The sequence below is a fragment of the Lithobates pipiens genome, unplaced genomic scaffold, assembly GCF_037356315.1.
Source record: "Lithobates pipiens isolate NorthernLeopardFrog02 unplaced genomic scaffold, aLitPip1_a1.2 Scaffold_28, whole genome shotgun sequence".
In the NCBI taxonomy this organism is placed as follows: Eukaryota; Metazoa; Chordata; class Amphibia; order Anura; family Ranidae; genus Lithobates; species Lithobates pipiens.
Genome location: NW_027507789.1, coordinates 20,978,343 through 20,999,626, shown reverse-complemented (window position 1 = coordinate 20,999,626; position 21,284 = coordinate 20,978,343). Strand labels below are relative to the sequence as shown.

At 42.3% G+C, this 21,284-nt stretch overlaps 1 protein-coding gene across 1 annotated transcript in view; it reads left to right on the top strand.

The window, feature by feature from the left end:
- The window catches only part of FASN (fatty acid synthase), a 141,794-nt gene that overhangs the window by 22,782 nt on the left and 97,728 nt on the right, over positions 1 to 21,284 (top strand). The window contains exons 2-5 of the mRNA XM_077458876.1: positions 9,922 to 10,055; positions 13,089 to 13,241; positions 17,352 to 17,525; positions 17,613 to 17,813. Of these exons, the coding sequence (XP_077315002.1) occupies positions 9,929 to 10,055; positions 13,089 to 13,241; positions 17,352 to 17,525; positions 17,613 to 17,813 (655 nt within the window). The 5' untranslated portion in view covers positions 9,922 to 9,928. The remainder of the gene's footprint in view (positions 1 to 9,921; positions 10,056 to 13,088; positions 13,242 to 17,351; positions 17,526 to 17,612; positions 17,814 to 21,284) is intronic.

The following is a 21,284-nucleotide window of genomic DNA, read 5'->3' as shown; positions in this document are numbered from 1 at the left end:
TGTAGTTTCAATATTTGCTTAAGCTACTTAAACAGGACCGATTTCCGATAAGTGAATCTCGTTACAGGGCTTTTATGTATTTAAATGACATAATTTTCGTCAACTGGACTGCACTATGAAAGAGTTAAAGCTGAACTCTGGGCATAGAAAAATAAATAAACTTTAATTAAAAAATGTATTCATTAACTGCTTCAGCTCCGGAAGATTTCACCCCCTTCCTGACCAGAGCACTTCTAGCAATTCGGCACTGCGTTGCTTTAACTGACAATTGCGCGATCGGGCGATGTTGTATCCAAACAAAATTTATGCTCGTTTTCCCCAAAAATAGAGCTGTCTTTTGGTGGTATTTGATCGCCTCTGCGGTTTTTATTTTTTGCGCTATAAACAAAAAAAGAGCAACAATTATGGAAAAAAAATAAATTATATTTTTTACTTTTGCCATAATAAATACCCCCATTTTTTTTTTTTTTTAAAGCACATTTTTCCCTAAGTTTAGGCCGATACGTATTCTACATATTTTGTGTAATAAAAATCGCAATAAGTGTATATTGATTGGTTTGCGCAAAAGTTATAGCGTCTACAAAATAGGGGATAGTTTTATGGCATTTTTATTATTAATTTTTTTTTTTTGCAAATATACTTTTTATTAGAATTTTTCAGGAATGAACAAGATTTGTGCCCAATGGCCACATCTTACTTTATTTTTTTTTTACTAGTAATTGCGGCAATCTTTTTTTTTTTATTTTTTATGTTTTTTTATCGTGTCTGCGACATTATGGCGGACACATCGGACACTTTTGACACATTTTTGGGACCATTGTCATTTATACAGCGATCAGTGCTATAAAAATGCATTGATTGCTGTAAAAAATATCGCTGGCAGTGAAGGGTTTAATTGTGTTCCCTAGTGTGTGTTCTAACTGAAGGGGGGAGGGGACTGTCTAGGGGAGATGACAGATCGCTGTTCATACTTTTTATGAACAAACGATCTGTCACTTCTCCCCTCAGAGAACTGGGATCTCTGTGTTTACACACACAGAGATCCCGGTCCTCCCCGTGCTACGAGCGATCGCGGGGAGCCCGGCGGTTTTGGTTCCCGAATCGCATCGGCTCGTAGTGGCCACCAGAAGTAGCGGCGTAACATGACGGCGATTCGCCCTGCCCGTGCCATTCTGCCGCTGTACAACTGCGGCGGCTGGTCGGCAAGCGGTTAATAGCCACAGAGGATATAAATGCCCCATATATATCCTTTGTGGCTGTTAACCGCTTGCCGACCAGCCGCCGCAGTTATACAGCGGCAGAATGGCACGGGCAGGGCGAATCACCGTCATGTTACGCCGTTCACAAACCCAGATATTACCTTGTAATAGAAGTGGTGATGCGGTGCATAGCCTGTGCAGAGAGCAGGGCTGTGGGAGGGGCTCAGTAGTCCACTCCCTTCAAGTCTGCCTGCAGGAAACGATAGGAGGGGGCGGAGACAAGACCAGCCGCTCTGCTCATAGAGAGAGAGCAGCAGTGACCGGTCTTTATTATCCCGCACAGAGAAAAAAAGTGTCACACTGGATTAAATGCAAAAAGCTGGAAGAAATAAACAAAGCACACTGGATTTCAGGAAGGAATACCCAAATCTCTTGTATTTAGACAATATTTGCTTATCCCTGAAATTGTAACATCCCTGGGTGAAAATGTCGGCGTTCTCAAGAGATTATCAGAAAGAAGATATGAAGAACGAAGGAGATTATAACAGGAAGAAATCATTTCCTGTACATATCTCTCTTCCTCTCCGATTAACCAACAGAGGAGAACTATAAAAACTGGGACTTTGTGTCGTCCTGTTACCTCCAATTACATCATTACTACAACACATAACACGCTGTAACAACTAGAGTTACACGGTGTCAACATTCATACAAGGCATTGCTCCCTCTGTTATATAACGCATGCAATGAGGTGGATTTTACCAAATGCAAAATGACTGACTGCGCACTTTGCAAAGTGCAATTCCTCCAGAGCCTAGTAAATGAGGTGAAGCTTCACTTCGCAAAATGTGCAGTCTATTTTGCATTTACTAACACAATTTACTAACACAGCCATTTTGCATTTACTAACTTTTACTAACACAATTTACTAACACAGTCATTTTGCATTTACTAACAGCAAAAATAGACTGCGCACTTTGCAAAGTGCAATTGCTCCAGAGCCTAGTAAATGAGGTGAAGCTTCACTTTGCAAAGTGCGCAGTCTATTTAGCATTTACTAACTTTTACTAACACAATTTACTATTTTTGCTGTTAGTAAATGCAAAATGACTGTGTTAGTAAATTGTGTTAGTAAATGCAAAATAGACTGCGCATTTTGCAAAGTGAAGCTTCACCTCATTTACTAAGCTCTGGAGCAATTGCACTTTGCAAAGTGAGCAGTGTTAGTGAACGTTAGTAAATGCAAAATGACTAACACAGTCATTTTGCATTTACTAACAGCAAAAATAGACTGCGCACTTTGCAAAGTGAAGCGTCACCTCATTTACTAGGCTCTGGAGCAATTGCACTTTGCAAAGTGCGCAGTCTATTTTTGCTGTTAGTAAATGCAAAATGACTGTGTTAGTAAATTGTGTTAGTAAAAAGTTAGTAAATGCAAAATGACTAACACAGTCATTTTGCATTTACTAACAGCAAAAATAGACTGCGCACTTTGCAAAGTGAAGCGTCACCTCATTTACTAGGCTCTGGAGCAATTGCACTTTGCAAAGTGCGCAGTCTATTTTTGCTGTTAGTAAATGCAAAATGACTGTGTTAGTAAATTGTGTTAGTAAAAAGTTAGTAAATGCAAAATGACTAACACGGTCATTTTGCATTTAGTAACAGCAAAAATAGACTGCGCACTTTGCAAAGTGCAATTGCTCCAGAGCCTAGTAAATGAGGCGAATCTTTACTTTGCAAAGTGCGCAGTATATTTTGCATTTACTAACTTTTACTAACACAATTTACTATTTTTGCTGTTAGTAAATGCAAAATGACTGTTAGTAAAAGTTAGTAAATGCAAAATAGACTGCGCATTTTGCAAAGTGAAGCTTCACATCATTTACTAGGCTCTGGAGCAATTGCACTTTGCAAAGTGCGCAGTCTATTTTTGCTGTTAGTAAATGCAAAATGACTGTGTTAGTCATTTTGCATTTACTAACTTTTACTAACACAATTTACTAACACAGTCATTTTGCATTTACTAACAGCAAAAATAGACTGCGAACTTTGCAAAGTGCAATTGCTCCAGAGCCTAGTAAATGAGGTGAAGCTTCACTTTGCAAAGTGCGCAGTCTATTTTGCATTTACTAACTTTTACTAACACAATTTACTATTTTTGCTGTTAGTAAATGCAAAATGACTGTCTTAGTAAAAGTTAGTAAATGCAAAATGACTAACACAGTCATTTTGCATTTACTAACAGAAAAAATAGACTGCGCACTTTGCAGAGTCTAGTAAATGAGGTGAAGCTTCACTCTGAAAAATGCTCAGTCTATTTTGCATTTACTAACGCAGTCATTTTGCATTTACTAACACAATTATTTTGCATTCACTAACAGCAAAAATAGACTGCGCACTTTGCAAAGTGCAATTGCTCCAGAGCTTAGTAAATGAGGTGAAGCTTCACTTTGCAAAATGCGCAGTCTATTTTGCATTTACTAACACAATTTACTAACACAGTCATTTTGCATTTACTAACAGCAAAAATAGTAAATTGTGTTAGTAAAAGTTAGTAAATGCAAAATAGACTGCGCACTTTGCAAAGTGCAATTGCTCCAGAGCTTAGTAAATGAGGTGAGGCTTCATTTTGCGAAGTGCGCAGTCTATTTTTGCTGTTAGTAAATCAGCCATAGTGTCCCCACACACATTTACAATCTGACGTACAACCAACATTGGATGTAATACGAGGACCTACCTTAACTATTCAATCAATCTGTATCCAATCGGGTAGGCCCTTGCACTAAGTTGCAATAAATAACCAATCAAGTGCTTGGAAAATTAAAAAGAAAAAAAAAATCAGCATTTTTGCTTGTACATGATTGGATAATAGAAGTCACCGTTAGCTCTGCCTCATTTACTAAGCTCTGAAGCTTTTTGCTTTGCTTTTGTCTTTTTTTTGCCTTTTAGTAAATCAACCCCAAATGTTTCATTGGGGGTTCTTTACTAAAGCCAAATCCACTCTGCACTACAAGTGCAAACTACACGTGCAAAGTGCACTGGGAATTGCACTGAAAATGCACTCGGAAGTGCAGTTGCTGTAGATCCGAGGGGGACATGTAATAAAAAAAACAGCATTTTAGCTTGCAGATGATTGGATGATAAAATCAGCAGAGCTTCCCCTCCTTTCAGATCCACCCCTCATATGTACAGTGACTGCACTTCCAGTGCACTTTGCACTTGTAGTTTGCACTTGTAGTGCAAAGGGGATTTGCCTTTCGTAAATAACCCCCTTTGTGTTTTGGGTATAGCATAGCTCCCAGCTGTCCCTGATTTGGAGGGACTGTCCCTGATTTGGAGCAATGTCCCTCTGTCCCTCATTCCTCCTCATTTGTCCCTCATTTTGCTCTGATCTATATATTGTATATAAAATGCACTTTTTATCTTTAAAAACAGTGTTTCTAAACCTTTCATCCAATTTCTAAATTGCTGCATTTGTACATTTTAAAAGCCAATATAAAGGAATAGTAGTGGTAAAAAAAAGTCCTTGTGGATTTAATTAAGATTTTTATTTTTTTTTGGTTAATTCTCCTTTAAGGGGGTGTGGCAGGGGGCGTGTCCTATGCCTACATACGTTTGTTAGTAGGTGTCCCTCATTCCCATCTCAAAATGTTGGGAGGTATGGGTATAGTGTTTATTTAGGAATCGAACATTCTCCCCTCCCCCCCAATTGTTAGTGAATTCGCTTTTCAGCACCCTGGACAAGGGTGGGACACAACGGAAGCTTGGCTAACAGTAGGATGACCTATAGGGGTTGATTTACTAAAGGCAAATAGACTGTGGACTTTGCAAATGCATTTGCTCCACTTAGAAGATGAGGTATAGCTTCACTTTGCAAAGAATACCCAATCACATACAAGGAAAAAAAAAAGAATTTTTGCTTGCGCATGATTGGATGATGGAAGTCAGCAGAGTTTCCCTTCTTTTACTAAGCTAATCAACTTGCAAAGTACACAGTCTATTTGCCTTTAGTAAATCGACCCCCCATAGTAAATATACAACCCCCTCCACCATGCTCCTCTATAATAATACCCGGGAGGGGAGGGGGAAATGTAATACTGTTCTGGGCTCCAAAAGCAGTGACTGGGTACCTAGGCCAGTGATGGTGAACCTCGGCACCCCAGATGTTTTGGAACTACATTTCCCATGATGCCCCTCTACACTGCAGAGTGCATGGGCATCATGGGAAATGTAGTTCCAAAACATCTGGGGTGCCAAGGTTCTCCATCACTGGCCTAGGTATTTGAACAACTGGTCTTATATTCTACACATGTGGGTATAAGGAGCGCTGTTCTGCACATTTACAGTGACTTGAAAAAGTATTCACACCCCATTGAAATTTTCCACATTTTTGTCACGTTACAACCAAAAAAACGTAAATGTATTTTATTGGGATTTTATGTGATGGCCCAACACAAAGTGGCACATAATTGTGAAGTAGAAGGGAAATGATAAATGGTTTTCAATTTTTTTTACAAATAAATATGTGAAAAGTGTGGGGGGTACATTTGTATTCAGCCCCCTTTACCCTGATACCCCCTAACTAAAATCTAGTGGAACCAATTGCCTTCAGAAGTCACCTAATTGGTAAATAGAGTCCACCTGTGTGTAAGTTAATCTCGGTATAAATACAGCTGTTCTGTGAAGCCCTCAGAGGTTTGTCAGGGAACCTTAGTGAACAAACAGCATCATGAAGGCCAAGGAACACACCAGACAGGTCAGGGATAAAGTTGTGGAGAAGTATATAGCAGGGTTAATTTATAAAAAAAATATCCCAAGCTTTGAATATCTCACGGAGCTCTGTTCAATCCATCATCAGAAAATGGAAAGAGTATGGCACAACTGCACACCTACTAAGACATGGCCGTCCACCTAAACTGACCGGCCGGGCAAGGAGAGCATTCATCAGAGAAGAGCCAAGGGGTCCATGGTAACTCTGGAGGAGCTGCAGAGATCCACAGCTCAGGTGGGAGAATCTGTCCACAGGACAACTATTAGTCGTGCTCTCCACATATCTGACCTTTATGGAAGAGTGACAAGTCCCGTTTGCAGTTTGTGAGAAGCCATGTGGGGGACACAGCAAACATGCGGAAGATGGTACTCAGGTCAGATGAGACCAACATTGAACTTTTTGGCCTAAAAGTAAAACTCTATGTGTGGCGGAAAACTAACACTGCACATCACCCTGAACACACCATCCCCACCGTGAAACATGGTGGTGGCAGCATTATTTTGTGGAGATGGTTTTCTTCAGCAGGGACAGGGAAGCTGGTCAGAGTTGATGGGAAGATGGATGGAGCCAAATACAAGACAATCTTTGAAGAAAACCTGTTAGAGTTGACTTGAGACTGGGGGGGAGGTTCACATTCCAGGAGGACAATCACCCTAAACATACAGCCAGAGCTACAATGGAATGGTTTATATCAAAGCATATTCATGTGTTAGAATGGGCCAGTCACAGTCCAGACCTAAATCCAATCGAGACACTGTGGCAAGACTTGAAAATTGCTGTTCACAGACGCTCTCCATCCAATCTGACAGAGCTTGAGATATTTTGCAAAGAAGAATGGGCAGACATGTCCCTCTCTAGATGTGCAAATCTGGTAGAGATATCCCCAAAAAGACCTGCAGCTGTAATTGCAGTGAAAGGAGGTTCTACAAAGTATTGACTCCGGGGGGCGCCATACAAATGCATCCCCCACTTTTCACATATTTATTTGTAAAAAAAATGTGGAAAACCATTTATAATTTTCCTTCCACTTCACAATTATGTGCCACTTTGTGTTGGTCCATCACATAAAATCCCAATAAAATAAATTGAAGTTTTTGGCTGTAACATGACCAATTGTGGAAAATGTTAAGGGGTATGAATACTTTTTCAAGGCACCGTATTTATTAAAGGTACTTATATAGAACCATCAGTGTACACCAGCCATTCTCAACCAGGGTTTCCGTGGAACCCTGGGGTTCCTCCAGAGGTTGCTAGGGGTTCCTTGAGCTGTGGCTGATGGACCACCTATTTGATGATGCCTACAGAGTTTGAGGTTCATCACCACTTTTTAGCTCTCTTTGAGGGTGGCATTCTGAGCACCATTCGGAACATTGTTCCTATTGACCACCAATATAAGGAGCATTGTTCCTATTGACCACCAATATAAGGAGCATTGTTCCTATTGACCACTAATATAAGAAGCATTGTTCCTATTGACCACTAATAATAAGGAGCATTGTTCCTATTGACCACTAATATAAGGAGCATTGTTCCTATTGACCACTAATAATAAGGAGCATTGTTCCTATTGACCACTAATATAAGGAGCATCGTTCCTATTGACCACCAATATAAGGAGCATTCTTCCTATTGACCACTAATATAAGGAGCATTCTTCCTATTGACCACTAATATAAGGAGCATTCTTCCTATTGACCACTAATATAAGGAGCATTCTTCCTATTGACCACTAATATAAGGAGCATTCTTCCTATTGACCACTAATAATAAGGAGCATTCTTCCTATTGACCACTAATAATAAGGAGCATTCTTCCTATTGACCACTAATATAAGGAGCATTCTTCCTATTGACCACTAATATAAGGAGCATTCTTCCTATTGACCACTAATATAAGGAGCATTGTTCCTATTGACCACTAATAATAAGGAGCATTGTTCCTATTGACCACTAATATAAGGAGCATTCTTCCTATTGACCACTAATATAAGGAGCATTCTTCCTATTGACCACTAATATAAGGAGCATTCTTCCTATTGACCACTAATATAAGGAGCATTCTTCCTATTGACCACTAATATAAGGAGCATTCTTCCTATTGACCACTAATATAAGGAGCATTCTTCCTATTGACCACTAATATAAGGAGCATTCTTCCTATTGACCACCAATATAAGAAGCATTGTTCCTATTGACCACTAATAATAAGGAGCATTCTTCCTATTGACCACCAATATAAGGAGCATTCTTCCTATTGACCACTAATATAAGGAGCATTCTTCCTATTGACTACTAATATAAGGAGCATTCTTCCTATTGACCACCAATATAAGAAGCATTGTTCCTATTGACCACTAATAATAAGGAGCATTCTTCCTATTGACCACCAATATAAGGAGCATTCTTCCTATTGACCACTAATATAAGGAGCATTCTTCCTATTGACTACTAATATAAGGAGCATTCTTCCTATTGACCACTAATATAAGGAGCATTCTTCCTATTGACCACCAATATAAGGAGCATTCTTCCTATTGACCACTAATAATAAGGAGCATTCTTCCTATTGACCACCAATATAAGGAGCATTGTTCCTATTGAGCCTTGATGAGTTGGTTTTAGTAAGGGTTCCTCGAGACATGAAAATTATTTTTGGGGTTCCTCTAGGGTTAAAAGGTGGAGAAAGCCTGGTGTACACAATGCTTTACCTATACCTTGTACATTCAATCTCTGCCTTCAAGGAGCTTACAATCTAAGGCCCAGAACCCACATTCATACACACACATAATGGGGCCAATTTAGATAGGAGCCAATTAACCTACCGGCAAGTGTTTGGAAAGCGGGTGGGACAGGGAGTAACAAGCCTCTTGTTATGGATATGGAGTAGGGAGGTTCATGTGGCCCCATACAAGATGCACATTCAAACATCACCCATTAGATGACCGATTAGACCACCCATCCACCACCACCACCACCCATGATTAGATCACCCATTTGACTTATTGGATTTGTGGTTTTACGGAAGCGTATGTATAGCGTGAGTGTGGAAAAGGCAAATTCCCTTGCTACGCGTAACTTCCCTTAGCCCTTCTACACACGGTCGGACATTCCGACAACCAAATCCATCGAATTTTGTCCAACGGATTTTGTCCGAAACTTGTGTTGCCTACACACGGTCGGACAAAGTTGTTGGAAAATCTGATCGTTCAGAACGTGATGACGTTATTTCGTTACGACAGGACTACGTTCAGGCTAGTAGCCAATGGCTTTGATCTGAGCATGTGTGGCACTTTGTCCGATGGGAAATTCTCTACAAACGATCGGACCAAGTCCGATCGGATCATGTTGTCGGAAAATTTTACAGCCCAGCTCTAAAACTTTGTCGGTCAGATATTCCGACGGAAACAGTCCGATGGAGCCCACACATGGTCGTATTATCCGACAACACGGTCCCATCAGACTTTTTCCATCGGAATGTCCGACCGTGTGTACAAGGGCTTAGAAGGTGTACATCCTATTTGTCTGTAGCAAATCAACCCCCGCGAGTGGTTGAAAATGCAGAATTTCAGTCTATTGAATTAGTCAATAGATAGCGTTGCTTGTATTTATTAAAAAAAAAAAAAAAAAAATTCAGAGCTATTCGTCCTGGGACTGCATGTACATTCGTTTTGTGTGATTGGGGGGAAAAATTGAATATTATTATGCTTTTATCTCTCTAGGTCGTTCAAAAAAATAAGTGCATGTAAAAGGTTGTAGGTGAAAGTGTTGTTTAGAAGAGTCACAAGACTCTCTCTCTATAGGTTTGGTAAACACCCGATCATCAGACTGAGGGCTCTGTATTTAAAATTGACTATGCCTTTTGTTCAACCTGATATTGTTTTACTGAATTTACAGTATTTGTTTTTTTTGTTCACTTTAAATGTTAATGCTGAAGTCTTCTTCTTGTCTGCAGAGTAACCATGGAGGAAATAGTGATAGCTGGAATGGCTGGGAGGCTCCCAGAATCAGACAATCTACAGGAGTTCTGGGACAACCTCATACAAGGAGTGGATTTGGTCACAGAGGATGACAGAAGGTGGAAGCCAGGTGAGTCACTTTGTCCCTGGTGGGGAATGGGGCAAACTGTTGTATGTAAGAGGTGAACATACCTGCAGCAGCCATTCACCATCAAACGCCCAGCCGTTATGACTGGCGAAGCCTTAACTCTTCTAGGGAAGCATCTTTAGGGAGCTTGCCTCTCAGCCCCACCCACACACATTCCTATTGGCCCATCACCTTGATAGACAGCCCCCTAGGAGCCTGCATCACATACCTGCAGTCCTTTTCCTCCTTTCCCCCTCAGTGTCAGAGCCTCTACATCAGCCATTCTCAACCAGCAAGGAGCACATGGAAGGGCGACGCATGTTAAACAAATATATAAATATTCAGGAAGCGGCAGGAAAATTGGAGGAAGTGCGGATCCACAGAATGAATGAAGCAGAAGCAGGGAGATCCTTGCACTGCAGATCTTTAGGTAAAGCTTCCTCTCCAGCCAGAGCAGCAAAGTTGTGACATCAGCAAATCTCACTCTTATGCCCCGTACACACAATTGGATTTTTTTTCCAAAGGATGTTGGCCCAAACTTGTCTTGCATACACACACTAGCGCCCATGAATGCAGCCTCACCAGCGCCCATAAATGCAGCCTCACCAGCGCCCATGAATGCAGCCTCACCAGCGCCCATGAATGCAGCCTCACCAGCGCCCATCAATGAATGTTTGCTTGCTTCCATTCATTTGGGACTCGGGACACAGACACAAGCGATGGCTGCCTACTGATGCTGATACTTAGTTGCTTTCTGCAGGGAGAAGAGAGTAGGAACACCAGTGGCTAGGCAGCTGCCTAGTTTGCCTAGTGGTAGCACCGGCCCTGACTCAGCCTAGTACTTAAAGCGGGAGTTCCGCAGTTTTTTTTTTTCTAAAAGCCAGCAGCTACAAATACTGCAGCTGCTGACTTTTAAAATAAGGACACTTACCCGCCCAGCGCGCCCGCGATGTCGGCACCCGAAGCCGATCTCTCGATCGTCTCTCGGGTGCTGCCGCCACCATCTTGGCTATGGGAATCAGGAAGTGGAGCCTTTCGGCTTCATTTCCCGGTTCCCTACTGTGCATGCGCAAGTCGCGCTACGCAATAAGGATGGTCCCCGTTGTCTCTGGGATCCGTGTGTTTCCCAGCAGACAGCGACCTGCGGAAAGGGGCATAAATTCTACGGAAAGGGCCGTAGATTCTGCGGATATCTATGCCGGAAGTGGGTGCAGATACCTGTACTGTACAAGTACCTGCACCCCTCCCCCCTGAAAGGTGCCAATTGTGGCGCCGGAGGGGGGGAGGGTTCCAATGAGCGGAAGCTCCACTTTAGGGTGGAGCTCCACTTTAATGTTCATATATTGAAAGTGGACCTTAAGATTTGCTATGGAATGATGAACATCTTTAAAATGTTAGTTGTATCTAAATAATCCCTAAATTAACCTTCCATATATGAGGTGAAGGTGGAGGAGCCTAGGCATTCTTGTATCTTCAGCCCCATGGGAGCCTGGACAAATTTGTGCCTACAGCCTCATAGTTGTATATCTGCAGTGTAAAATCTAAGGAACCGTTGCCTCTGACTGCTGGACTCTCAGGGGATTTGGGGTGAGATTTGATGATGTCACTACCGCTGCTGCTTTGCCGGAAAGGAAACGGATTCCTTTTTGTGGATCTGTGCTTTGTGAACCCGTCCTGCTGCTTCTTGAATATTCCACCACCAATCTTCAGACCACCAGTTATTCAGGAGCAGCTCTTGCCTCTACCAAGATGGCCACCTCCACACATGGACATAGAGTAGAACAAGGTATTGTAAGTCAGTAATGGGAAAAAGATCAGTGTCGGAAGCCTGCAGACAACACTGATGACTAATGATTAGCCTTTTGTCTTCTGTTTGCCTTTTCTGGGGGGCCATTTCCGCAGTTCATGTACTCTTGTATCAAAGTGCTATCGTGTTTTTTTTTTGTGGAATTAAGTAGGTGTGACCCTCATAATGTGGTTCAATGAAGGTTAAAGAGGAAGTAAACCCTGATGGGCTTACTTCCTCTTTCATTCCCTGCAAAGGTAAAGCATAATGGACTACTATGCATCGCATAGTAGTCCATTATGTGTCACTTACCTGACACAGGAGCCAACGATGTCACCGCTGTCCCCTGTAGTCCGGCGCATCCATCTTCTTGGTGGGGTCTCGCAGCTCCGCCGCTGTCATTCGGCGAAGTCCTGATGACGTCACCCCCACGCATGCGCATGGGAGTGGCATCGCGCGGCATCTTCGCCATTGACGATGCCACGCTCAGTGCACCTGCACGCCGCTGTCTATGGCGCATGCGCCCTAGACAGCGGTGCCTGTCTTCGGGCAAATATCTCCTAAACCGTAATGCCTTGAGCACAGACATGGGCTTCCTTAACATTTTTTAAGGTGGCGCTTACAAATTTTAGAGTTCTTCACATAAAGTTTAACTCTGGATAAAACTTTTTTTATAGGTTTTGTATAGTGAGTTCTTTCAGGTTTTCAGTGCTTGTCAGTGTAACATTGAGGAAATTCTCCTCCACTTCCTATCTTGAGAGACAAAGGAAGTAAGAGGTGTTTTTTTGGTCCAAAAAAGTACAGTCACAGAGACCAAAGGAGTGGAGTTTTTTTAAGGAGGGGGTGGTCCACTGCGTCAAAGGCAGCAGAGAGGTCCAGGAGAAGTAGTACAGAATAGTGTCCATTGGTTTTACCTGTTAGTAGGTAATTTGGGAGTTTAAGGAAAGCCGTTTCCATGGAGTTTTGAGGGCAAAATGTTGTTTTTTTCCCCAAAATATATAATAAAAAAATACCACCAAAAGAAAGCTCTATTTGTATGAAAAAAATTATATACATTTACTTTTGGATACAGTGTTGCATGATCATGCAATTACCAGTTAAAATAGAGCAGTGCTGAATAGCAAAAAACGGTCTGGTCATAAAGGGGGTAAAACCTTCTGGAGGTCAAGTGCTTAAAGTCACCAATGTTGTATCAGGGGTGCAAAAGAAGTCACTCCCTTTCATGGTATACATTTATTTATGTTCCTCAGGTCTGTACGGATTGCCAGCCAGGAATGGAAAACTTAAAGAAATCAACAAGTTTGATGCGTCATTCTTTGGTGTCCACCCCAAGCAAGCTCACACCATGGACCCACAGCTCCGCTTACTTTTAGAAGTTTCCTATGAAGCCATAGTAGATGGAGGTAAGAGAGATGAAAATTTGGGCTGAACCAATATAATGATAAAGAGTGATTAAAGACTTTGCATTGATAAGTATGCTCAATTTTCTTTATTGTCATGGCCAGTCTGTTGCTTCTAATGCTGCGTACACACGACTGGACTTTTTTCGAAGGAATTGGTCTGGCGGACTAGAATCCGTTGGACAATTCGATCGTGTGTGGGCTCCAGCGGGCTTTCTCTTCCCAAAAGTCCGGCGGACCTAGAAATAAAACTTGCTTCAAATCTTTCCAACGGACTCAAGTCCGGTCGAAAAATCCAGTCGTCTGTGTGCTAGTCCGACGGACTAAAACCGACGCTAGGGCAGCTATTGGCTACTGGCTATGAACTTCCTTATTCTACGTCATCACGTTCGAATCTGACTTTTGGAGCGATCGTGTGTGGCCAAGTCCGTTTATTTGAAAGTCCGGCTGCAAAGTCCGTCGGATTGTCCGCCGGACCAAGTCCGTCGAAAAAGTCCGGTCGTGTGTACGCGGCATTAGATTATCTTTGGTCTGGTTTAAGTTTCTCTTTGACACTCAACCTTGGCCATTCATGGCAGTTCACTACTGTGTTCTCCTTCCGCCCATGCTATTTAGAGATGACATCATTGTGAATATAGGAACCTTAATACATCATTAGATTGAGAAAACTTTGGTCATTTAAAGCAAGATAGACTTGGGTGCATTATATACTACAAGTCATTTTTACTTCACCTAAAAAAAGTCAGCTTTTACTAAAAGAATACGGGGCAAATTTTTGGAATTATTAGGTGTAGTAAATTGGCAGGTGTATAGAATATAACAGAACATAACACACCGGAGTGTAATAGACCTGGAAGAACAAGTTCAAGGTAACGGTGTAACGTTTCCTATTATGTTACCACGCAACAACCGTAACACTGAAGGGTATATCATAATGCTACTAAGGAAATAATTATTTTCTCCTGCAAAGCTAACAGCCTGACATTGTTGGCCTTCCATGGAAAAAATGCTTCATCCCAATTTATGGCGTAATGTTTTTTTTTTTTTTTCTTTTTTAATTTATGCTTTATTTATACATAAGGAACAGACAAAAGGAGTGACAGTATACGTATAGATTACATAAGCAACGTGGTGGTCAGAAATCCCATAGTTTACTATAGTAAGTTTTCCAAATAGCTGACATGTAAACATACTAGTAGTAAACTGGGCAATATGTATCCAACTTTTCTATAGGAGCGCTTAATTTAGAAGACAACACATTATGGATGTGAATGCTGTCTGATGAAGGAAATCACGCGCCAGTGTATGGATTTTATTGAACTACTTAGGAGAGGAGCGGGATGGTGTTAATAAGGGTATAGGGATCTAGGTGGGGTGGAAAAGGGGTGAAGTGTAAGTGGTATAATGGAGGAGGGTCCAGGAAAGGTGACAGGAAAGACATAGGGAGAGGAGATGGTATAAGGGGTGGAGGACGAGTAGATGAGTGAATAGATCAGCCTTTCTCAATCTTTTCAACACAGAGGAACCCTTGAAATAGTTCTCTGGTCTCGGGGAACCCCTGCTAAAAATTAGAGCTCTACAACTCATGATACATCAGTGTGATGGTCAGTGGGAAGAATGGTCCTTACACTTGTGGTCATTGGGAAGAATTACCTCCTTACAGCTACGGTAGCTAAAAAGATCAATGGTGTGAGTGGGAACTTATCTGAGAGGCAGAAATTGCCCAATGCTGAAGGAACCCCTAGCAACCTCTGGAGGAACCCTAGGGTTCCATGGAACCCTGGTTGAGAATCACTGGAATAGATGTCTCTTCCTATCAACACCCGATGGCCGCCCATGCACAGCTCTTGAGCATTATAAGGGTCACGCAGGAGAGCCTCAAACTCAGAGGTGGATGCCAATTTAGTCCAGTAGAATCAAGTTTTAAAAAATTTGTCGTGTGCTCCCCTGTGAGAAGAAACAAGGTTCTCCATTTGACATATGCAATTTAATCTAACTTTGGCCAACCAGTGAGATCAGAGGAGCACCAGGTATGCATATCCAGTATGCAGCTCCTGTGTTAATCAAGTGAGGGAGGCCTGAGGTTTTGTAAGTTTTTCCTTTGGTATGGAGTCGTGATGTATGAGCATAAAGGGCAGGTCAAGGGGATCTGTATTTTTTTTTTGGGGATATATGTTAAACTTTCTTCCAAAATGGCTTAAGAATGTCACAGGGCCAGAAGAGTTATAGTATGCACTCTATTTCTTGACCACATCTCCAGCGTCTGGGGGAGTTTGGGACATATGGTGAAAATTCTTTGGTGTTCTATACCACTAGGTAGGGATTTTGAAGCCAGACTCCTGATACTTTGTACTTCTGTGCATAGAAAATTTTAAGAAAGGTGTTTTGCTCTGTTGTTCAGTCGCATAGTCATGTCCGACTCTTCGTGACCTCATGGACCATAGCGTGCCAGGCATTTCTGACCTGCACTGCCTCCCAGAGCTTGCTTAACTTCATGTTAATTGTTTCGATGATGCTATCTATCCATCTTTTTGTCATTCTCTTATCCTTTTTCCTTCCATGTTTCCCAGCATCAGGGTCTTTTCCAATGAGTCCTCACTTCACATTAGGTGGCCAAAGTATTTGAGTTTCAGCTTCAGGACCTGTCCTTCCAGTAAATATTCAGGGTTGATTTCCTTCAAGCTTGACTGGTTTGATCTTCTTGCCATCCAAGGGACTTTCAAGAGTCTTCGTTCTTCAACACCATAGTTCAAAAGCATGTTCAACCTTCCTTATGGTCCAGGTTACTACTGGGAAAACCATAGATTTTACTACGCAGCACTTTGTCGGTAGAGTGATGTCTCTGCTTTTAAAAATGTTGTCTAGGTTTGCCATTGCTTTCCTCCCATGAAGCAAGAATCTCTTAATTCCATGGCTACAATCACCGTCTGCTGTGATCTAGGAGCCTAGGAAGATAAAAATCTGTCACTGTTTCCATTTCTTTTCCTTCTATTTGCCAAGGACTGATGGGACCGGTTGCCATGATCTTAGTTTTCTTAATGTTCAATTTCAGGCCAGCTTTTGCTCTCTCCTCTTTCACCTTCATTAAGAGACTCTTTAGTTCTTCTTAACTTTCTGCCATTAGTGTGGTATCGTCTGCATATCTCAGATTGTTGATATTTCTCCCGCCGATCTTAATTCCGCCTTTCGATTCGTCAATCTTGGCATTTCGCGTGATGTACACTGCATATAGGTTAAATGAGTAGGGTTACAATATACATCCTTGCGGCACTCCTTTCTCAATTTCGAACCAGTCAGTTGTTCTATGTCCTGTTCTAACAAGTTTCTTCTTGACTTGCATACAAGATTTTCATAAGACGGGTGAGGTGGTCTGGTATTTGCCATTTTTTTCAGTATTTGCGGCATCTTGTTGTAGACATTCTTCTGGAACTCCATTGCTTTCTCTGCTTTCTCTTTAGTTAAAAATGTAGGGGTATAATTTTGTGGTGGGGAATTGATCAAAGAGTGCATTAAATAGACTAGGTGCCTGAGTGGTTCTGGTTGTGTGCATTCATCTTTGTAGTGCTGTGGGCGCATAAATTCTCACGCTTTGGGAAGGGTTCTGAAAAAGAGAACTGGGCTGTAGGCCAAAATGTTAAACCTCCCAGTCTGGGGTCAGTCGACATTGTTCCAGAGAGGGCCATTGTTGATTAACAACAAAGTGTTGTGCTCTGAACATTCATGAACGGATCAGTTCGAGACATTTTGGGTCATCTGGCTAGAAAAATTTGGGTTTCCCAGAATAGGGGAAAAATGGGTATGGTGAAGGCGAGATAACCTTCCTCTGAAAAGTCATTGGCACACTGCCCAGGTCATACCAATAGTAGAGTATGCCTTGAGCTCAGGTTGGATGTCATGGGAACACCAATATAGGGTTGACAAAGGGATGTTTGTATTCCATGATTCTACTTTGAGCCAGAAAAATAGCTGTATTTCCCATTAAAGCAAACTACATTTTTTGACTGCACTATTTAAATGAAAAAGTTCTGTTTGGCTGCAGTTGTCAACAGGAACAGTTTGTCTTTCCTTATGTCTTCTAATGTCTTTTGTTTTTTTTTGTTTTCTTGCTTCTAGGAATTAATCCGTCAGATCTACGTGGTACAAATACAGGGGTCTGGGTAGGTGTCAGTGGGTCAGAAGCAGGTGAAGCTTTCAGTCGTGATCCAGAAGAACTGCTCGGGTACAGCATGACAGGATGCCAACGTGGCATGTTTGCCAACCGTATATCTTATTTCTTTGACTTCAAAGGTAAACTTTGTTGCATCTATATACTACTTACCGTTACTGGAGGATCTTTGATTTTTGTTCACATTCATTTTGTTTGTCTTCTTTTAGGGCCCAGTTTGGCCATAGACACAGCATGCTCCTCCAGTTTATTGGCATTAGAAAATGCCTACAAGGCTATCTACCACGGGCAGTGCGATGCAGCCATTGTAGGTGGTGTGAACCTATTATTAAAACCCAACACATCAGTTCAGTTTATGAAACTTGGGATGTTGAGCCCCGATGGGACCTGCAAGTCTTTTGATGCCTCAGGTAGGTAAACAGTGACACCCTGTGTAGGACATCTATTAAGATCTGGTCAACAATCTCCCACTGCGCAATCTGAATTTTGCTACATTAATTTAAACAAGATCCACTGAAGCTAAAATAAGGGCTCCATTGCATGGTTGACATAAATGTTCACATATCGAGATAAATCACGTTTCATCTTTATTGCTATGCTTTATTTTATCATCCATTTTAGGCCAGCTAAGGGCTGGGGAGATGCTTAAACTGGCTACACATTATACTTTTTTTTTTTTTCAATTTTCTTTAGATTTACCTTCAACTACAACGAGCAAAGTTATAAACGCAACACTTTTGTGTTTGCCCCTATTTATCATGAGCTGAACGTAAAGATCTATGATATTTTTTATGTACACAAAAGGCCTAGTTCTCCCAAATGTCCTCAAATCTGTCTTAATCTGTGTCAGTGAGCACTTCTCCTTTGCCGAGATAATCCATCTGGTGTAATCACCATTTGCCTCACGCAGTGCAGCACATCTCCTTCCCATAGAGTTGATCAGGTTGTTGATTGTGGCCTGTGGAATATTGGTCCATTCCTCTTCAATGGCTGTGCAAAGTTACTGGATACTGGCAGGAACTGGAACACGCTGTCTTATAGGCCGATCCAGAGCATCCCAAACATGCTCAATGGGCAACATGTTTGGTGAGCATGCTGGCCATGCAAGAACTGGAAGGTTTTCAGCTTCCAGGAATTGTGTACAGATCCTTGCAACATGGGGCCGTGCATTATCATGCTGCAACATTGTCAGAAACCATGAAATCAGACCTAGACAGAAGCACAGTTCAACCACACTTGTTTAATAATAAAAGTAAAAAGAACAAACTTAGTCAAAACATAGCCAAAGTTCAGTAACCGGAATGGATAGTCAGTCAAGCCAGAAGTCAGGGATCAATGTAGTGAAACAGCAAGCAGGATCTGGAGCCAGAAGGGATGTCAGCAAAGCAAGTCTTTAAACAAGAACACAGGAGATCGTCTCTGTGATGTTGACCAAGGCGAAGGCAGAGATCATCTGGACTGGACGGCTTAAGTAGGCAGGACTGAGGAGCAGGATATCATCAACAGCTGAGTAACTGTGGAGAGAGATGGGAGCTGGCTATTAGCCGACAGCTGTGCAGCCAGCTCAGAGAAGCTAGGGCTGAGCGTAGCCCTGACATACATGAGGTGATGGTCATGGATGAATGGCACAACAACCTCTGGATCTCGTCATGGTATCTCTGTGCATTCAAAATACCATCAATAAAATGCACCTGTGTTCGTTGTCCATAGCATTACGCCTGCCCATATCATAACCCCACCACCACCATGGGCCACTTGATCCACAATGTTGACATCAGCAAACCGCTCAACCACACAATGCCATACAGGCTGTCTGCCATCTGCCCTGTACAGTGAAAACCGGGATTCCCCCATGAAGAGAACACCTCTCCAAAGTGCCAGACTCCATCGAATGTGAGCATTTGCCCACTCAAGTCGGTTATGACGACAAACTGCAGTCAGGTCGAGACCCTGATGAGGACAACTAGCATGCAGACGAGCTGTTCCTTTCTGACGGTTTGTGCAGAAATTCTTTGGTTCTGCAAACTGATTGTTGCAGCAGCTGCCCGAGTGGCTGGTCTCAGACGATCTTGGAGGTGAAGATGCTGGATGTGGAGGTCCTGGGCTGGTGCGATTACAAGTAGTCTGCGGTTGTGAGGCCGGTTGGATGTACTTCCAAATTCTCTGAAACGCCTTTTGGAGACGGCTTATGGTAGAGAAATTAACATTCAATTCAAGGGTAACAGCTCTGGTGGACGTTCCTGCAGTCAGCATGCCAGTTGCACGCTTCCTCAAAATTTGCGACATCTTTGGCATTGTGCTGTGCCGATAAAACTGCACATTTTAGAGTGGCCTTTTATTGCGTCCAGCCTAAGGCACACCTGTGCAATAATCATGTTGTCTAATCAGCAGCTGGATATGAGGTGGATGGATTGTCTCGGCAAAGGAGAAGTGCTCAATAACACAGATTTGGACAGATTTGTGAACAATATTTGGGAGAAATAGGCCTTTTGTGGACATAGAAAAAGTCGTAGATCTTTAAGTAAAGCTCATAATAAATAGGGGCAAACACAAAAGTGTTGTTTTTTTATAATTTTGCTCAGTGAAAGTGTTTAGGTTTGACCTCATATTATATGGTTTTGGTAAATCTAAAGAAAATTGTATAATGAGTAGCCAACTTGAGTATGGGTCCTTCAGTATTGTTGAGGGCAACATCTACTTCAGGGAAACAATAGGGAGAGAAGTAGCAAAGGTCAGACTCGAGTTATAAATGGATAAATAACACCACATGGGCAAATATACAGTATGTGATTACCTATACCAATTATTGAGTTCAATTGTATCAGCTGCACTCATTGCAAAACCGTTGCGTAAAATTAAGTCAGTAGCCGCAATAGTAGCCATGCAATCTCCTGACCTCTGGACCCTACTGGACATTGTTGGGATGAGTTATGCCACGTACACACCATCGGACTTTCCGGCAGACTTGGTCCGGCGGCCCGGAATCCGTCAGACAATTCGATTGCGTGTGGGCTCCAGCGGACTTTTTTTTTTTCCCCAAAAGTCCGACGGACCTAGAAATAAAACATGTTTCAAATCTGTCCGACGGACTCGGCTTTCAAGTGTGCAAACCCTTCGTCTGTGTGCTGGTCCGACGGACCAAATATGACGCAAGGGCAGCTATTGGCTACTGGCTATTGAACTTCCTTGTTTAGTCCTGTTTACGTCATCACGTTCAAAGCGAACGGACTTTCGAACTGACTTAGTCCGGTCGTGTGTGGCCAAGTCCGTTCGTTCCTTCCTTCCTTATTCTAGTCCCGTCGTACGTCACCACGTTAGAATCCGTCCGTTCGTTCCTTATTCTAGTCCCGTCGTACGTCATCACGTTAGAATCCGTTCGTTCGTCCCTTATTCTAGTCCCATCGTACGTCATCACGTTAGAATCCGTTGGACTTTGGTGTGATTGTGTGTGGCCAAGTCCGTTCATTCGGAAAGTCCGTTGGACCTCCACCGAAAGTCTGTCGTGGGGGAAGACCGTCGGACCTAGTCCGTCGAAAAGTCCAGTCGTGTGTACGTGCCATTAGATTTCCATTTGCAAGCCAGGTCTTCTCATCCATCAGTACCTAACCTCGCAAATGCTCTTTTGGCTCAATGGGCACAAATTCTGACAAGACACACTCCGAAATCTGGTGGAAAGCCTTCACGGAAGAATGGCGGCCGTTATAGCAGCACAGGAAGGATCCAATCTATATTACTTGTCGTTTGTTTTTTTATAATGAGATGTCCAACAAGCTCATATTGTGATGTTCAGGTGTCCACAATTGTTTGCCCATATAGTGTACTTTGAAGCCTAAAGACCAACAATTGCATAAAGAAACCCTAGTGTCCTAAAAGTCAGAAAC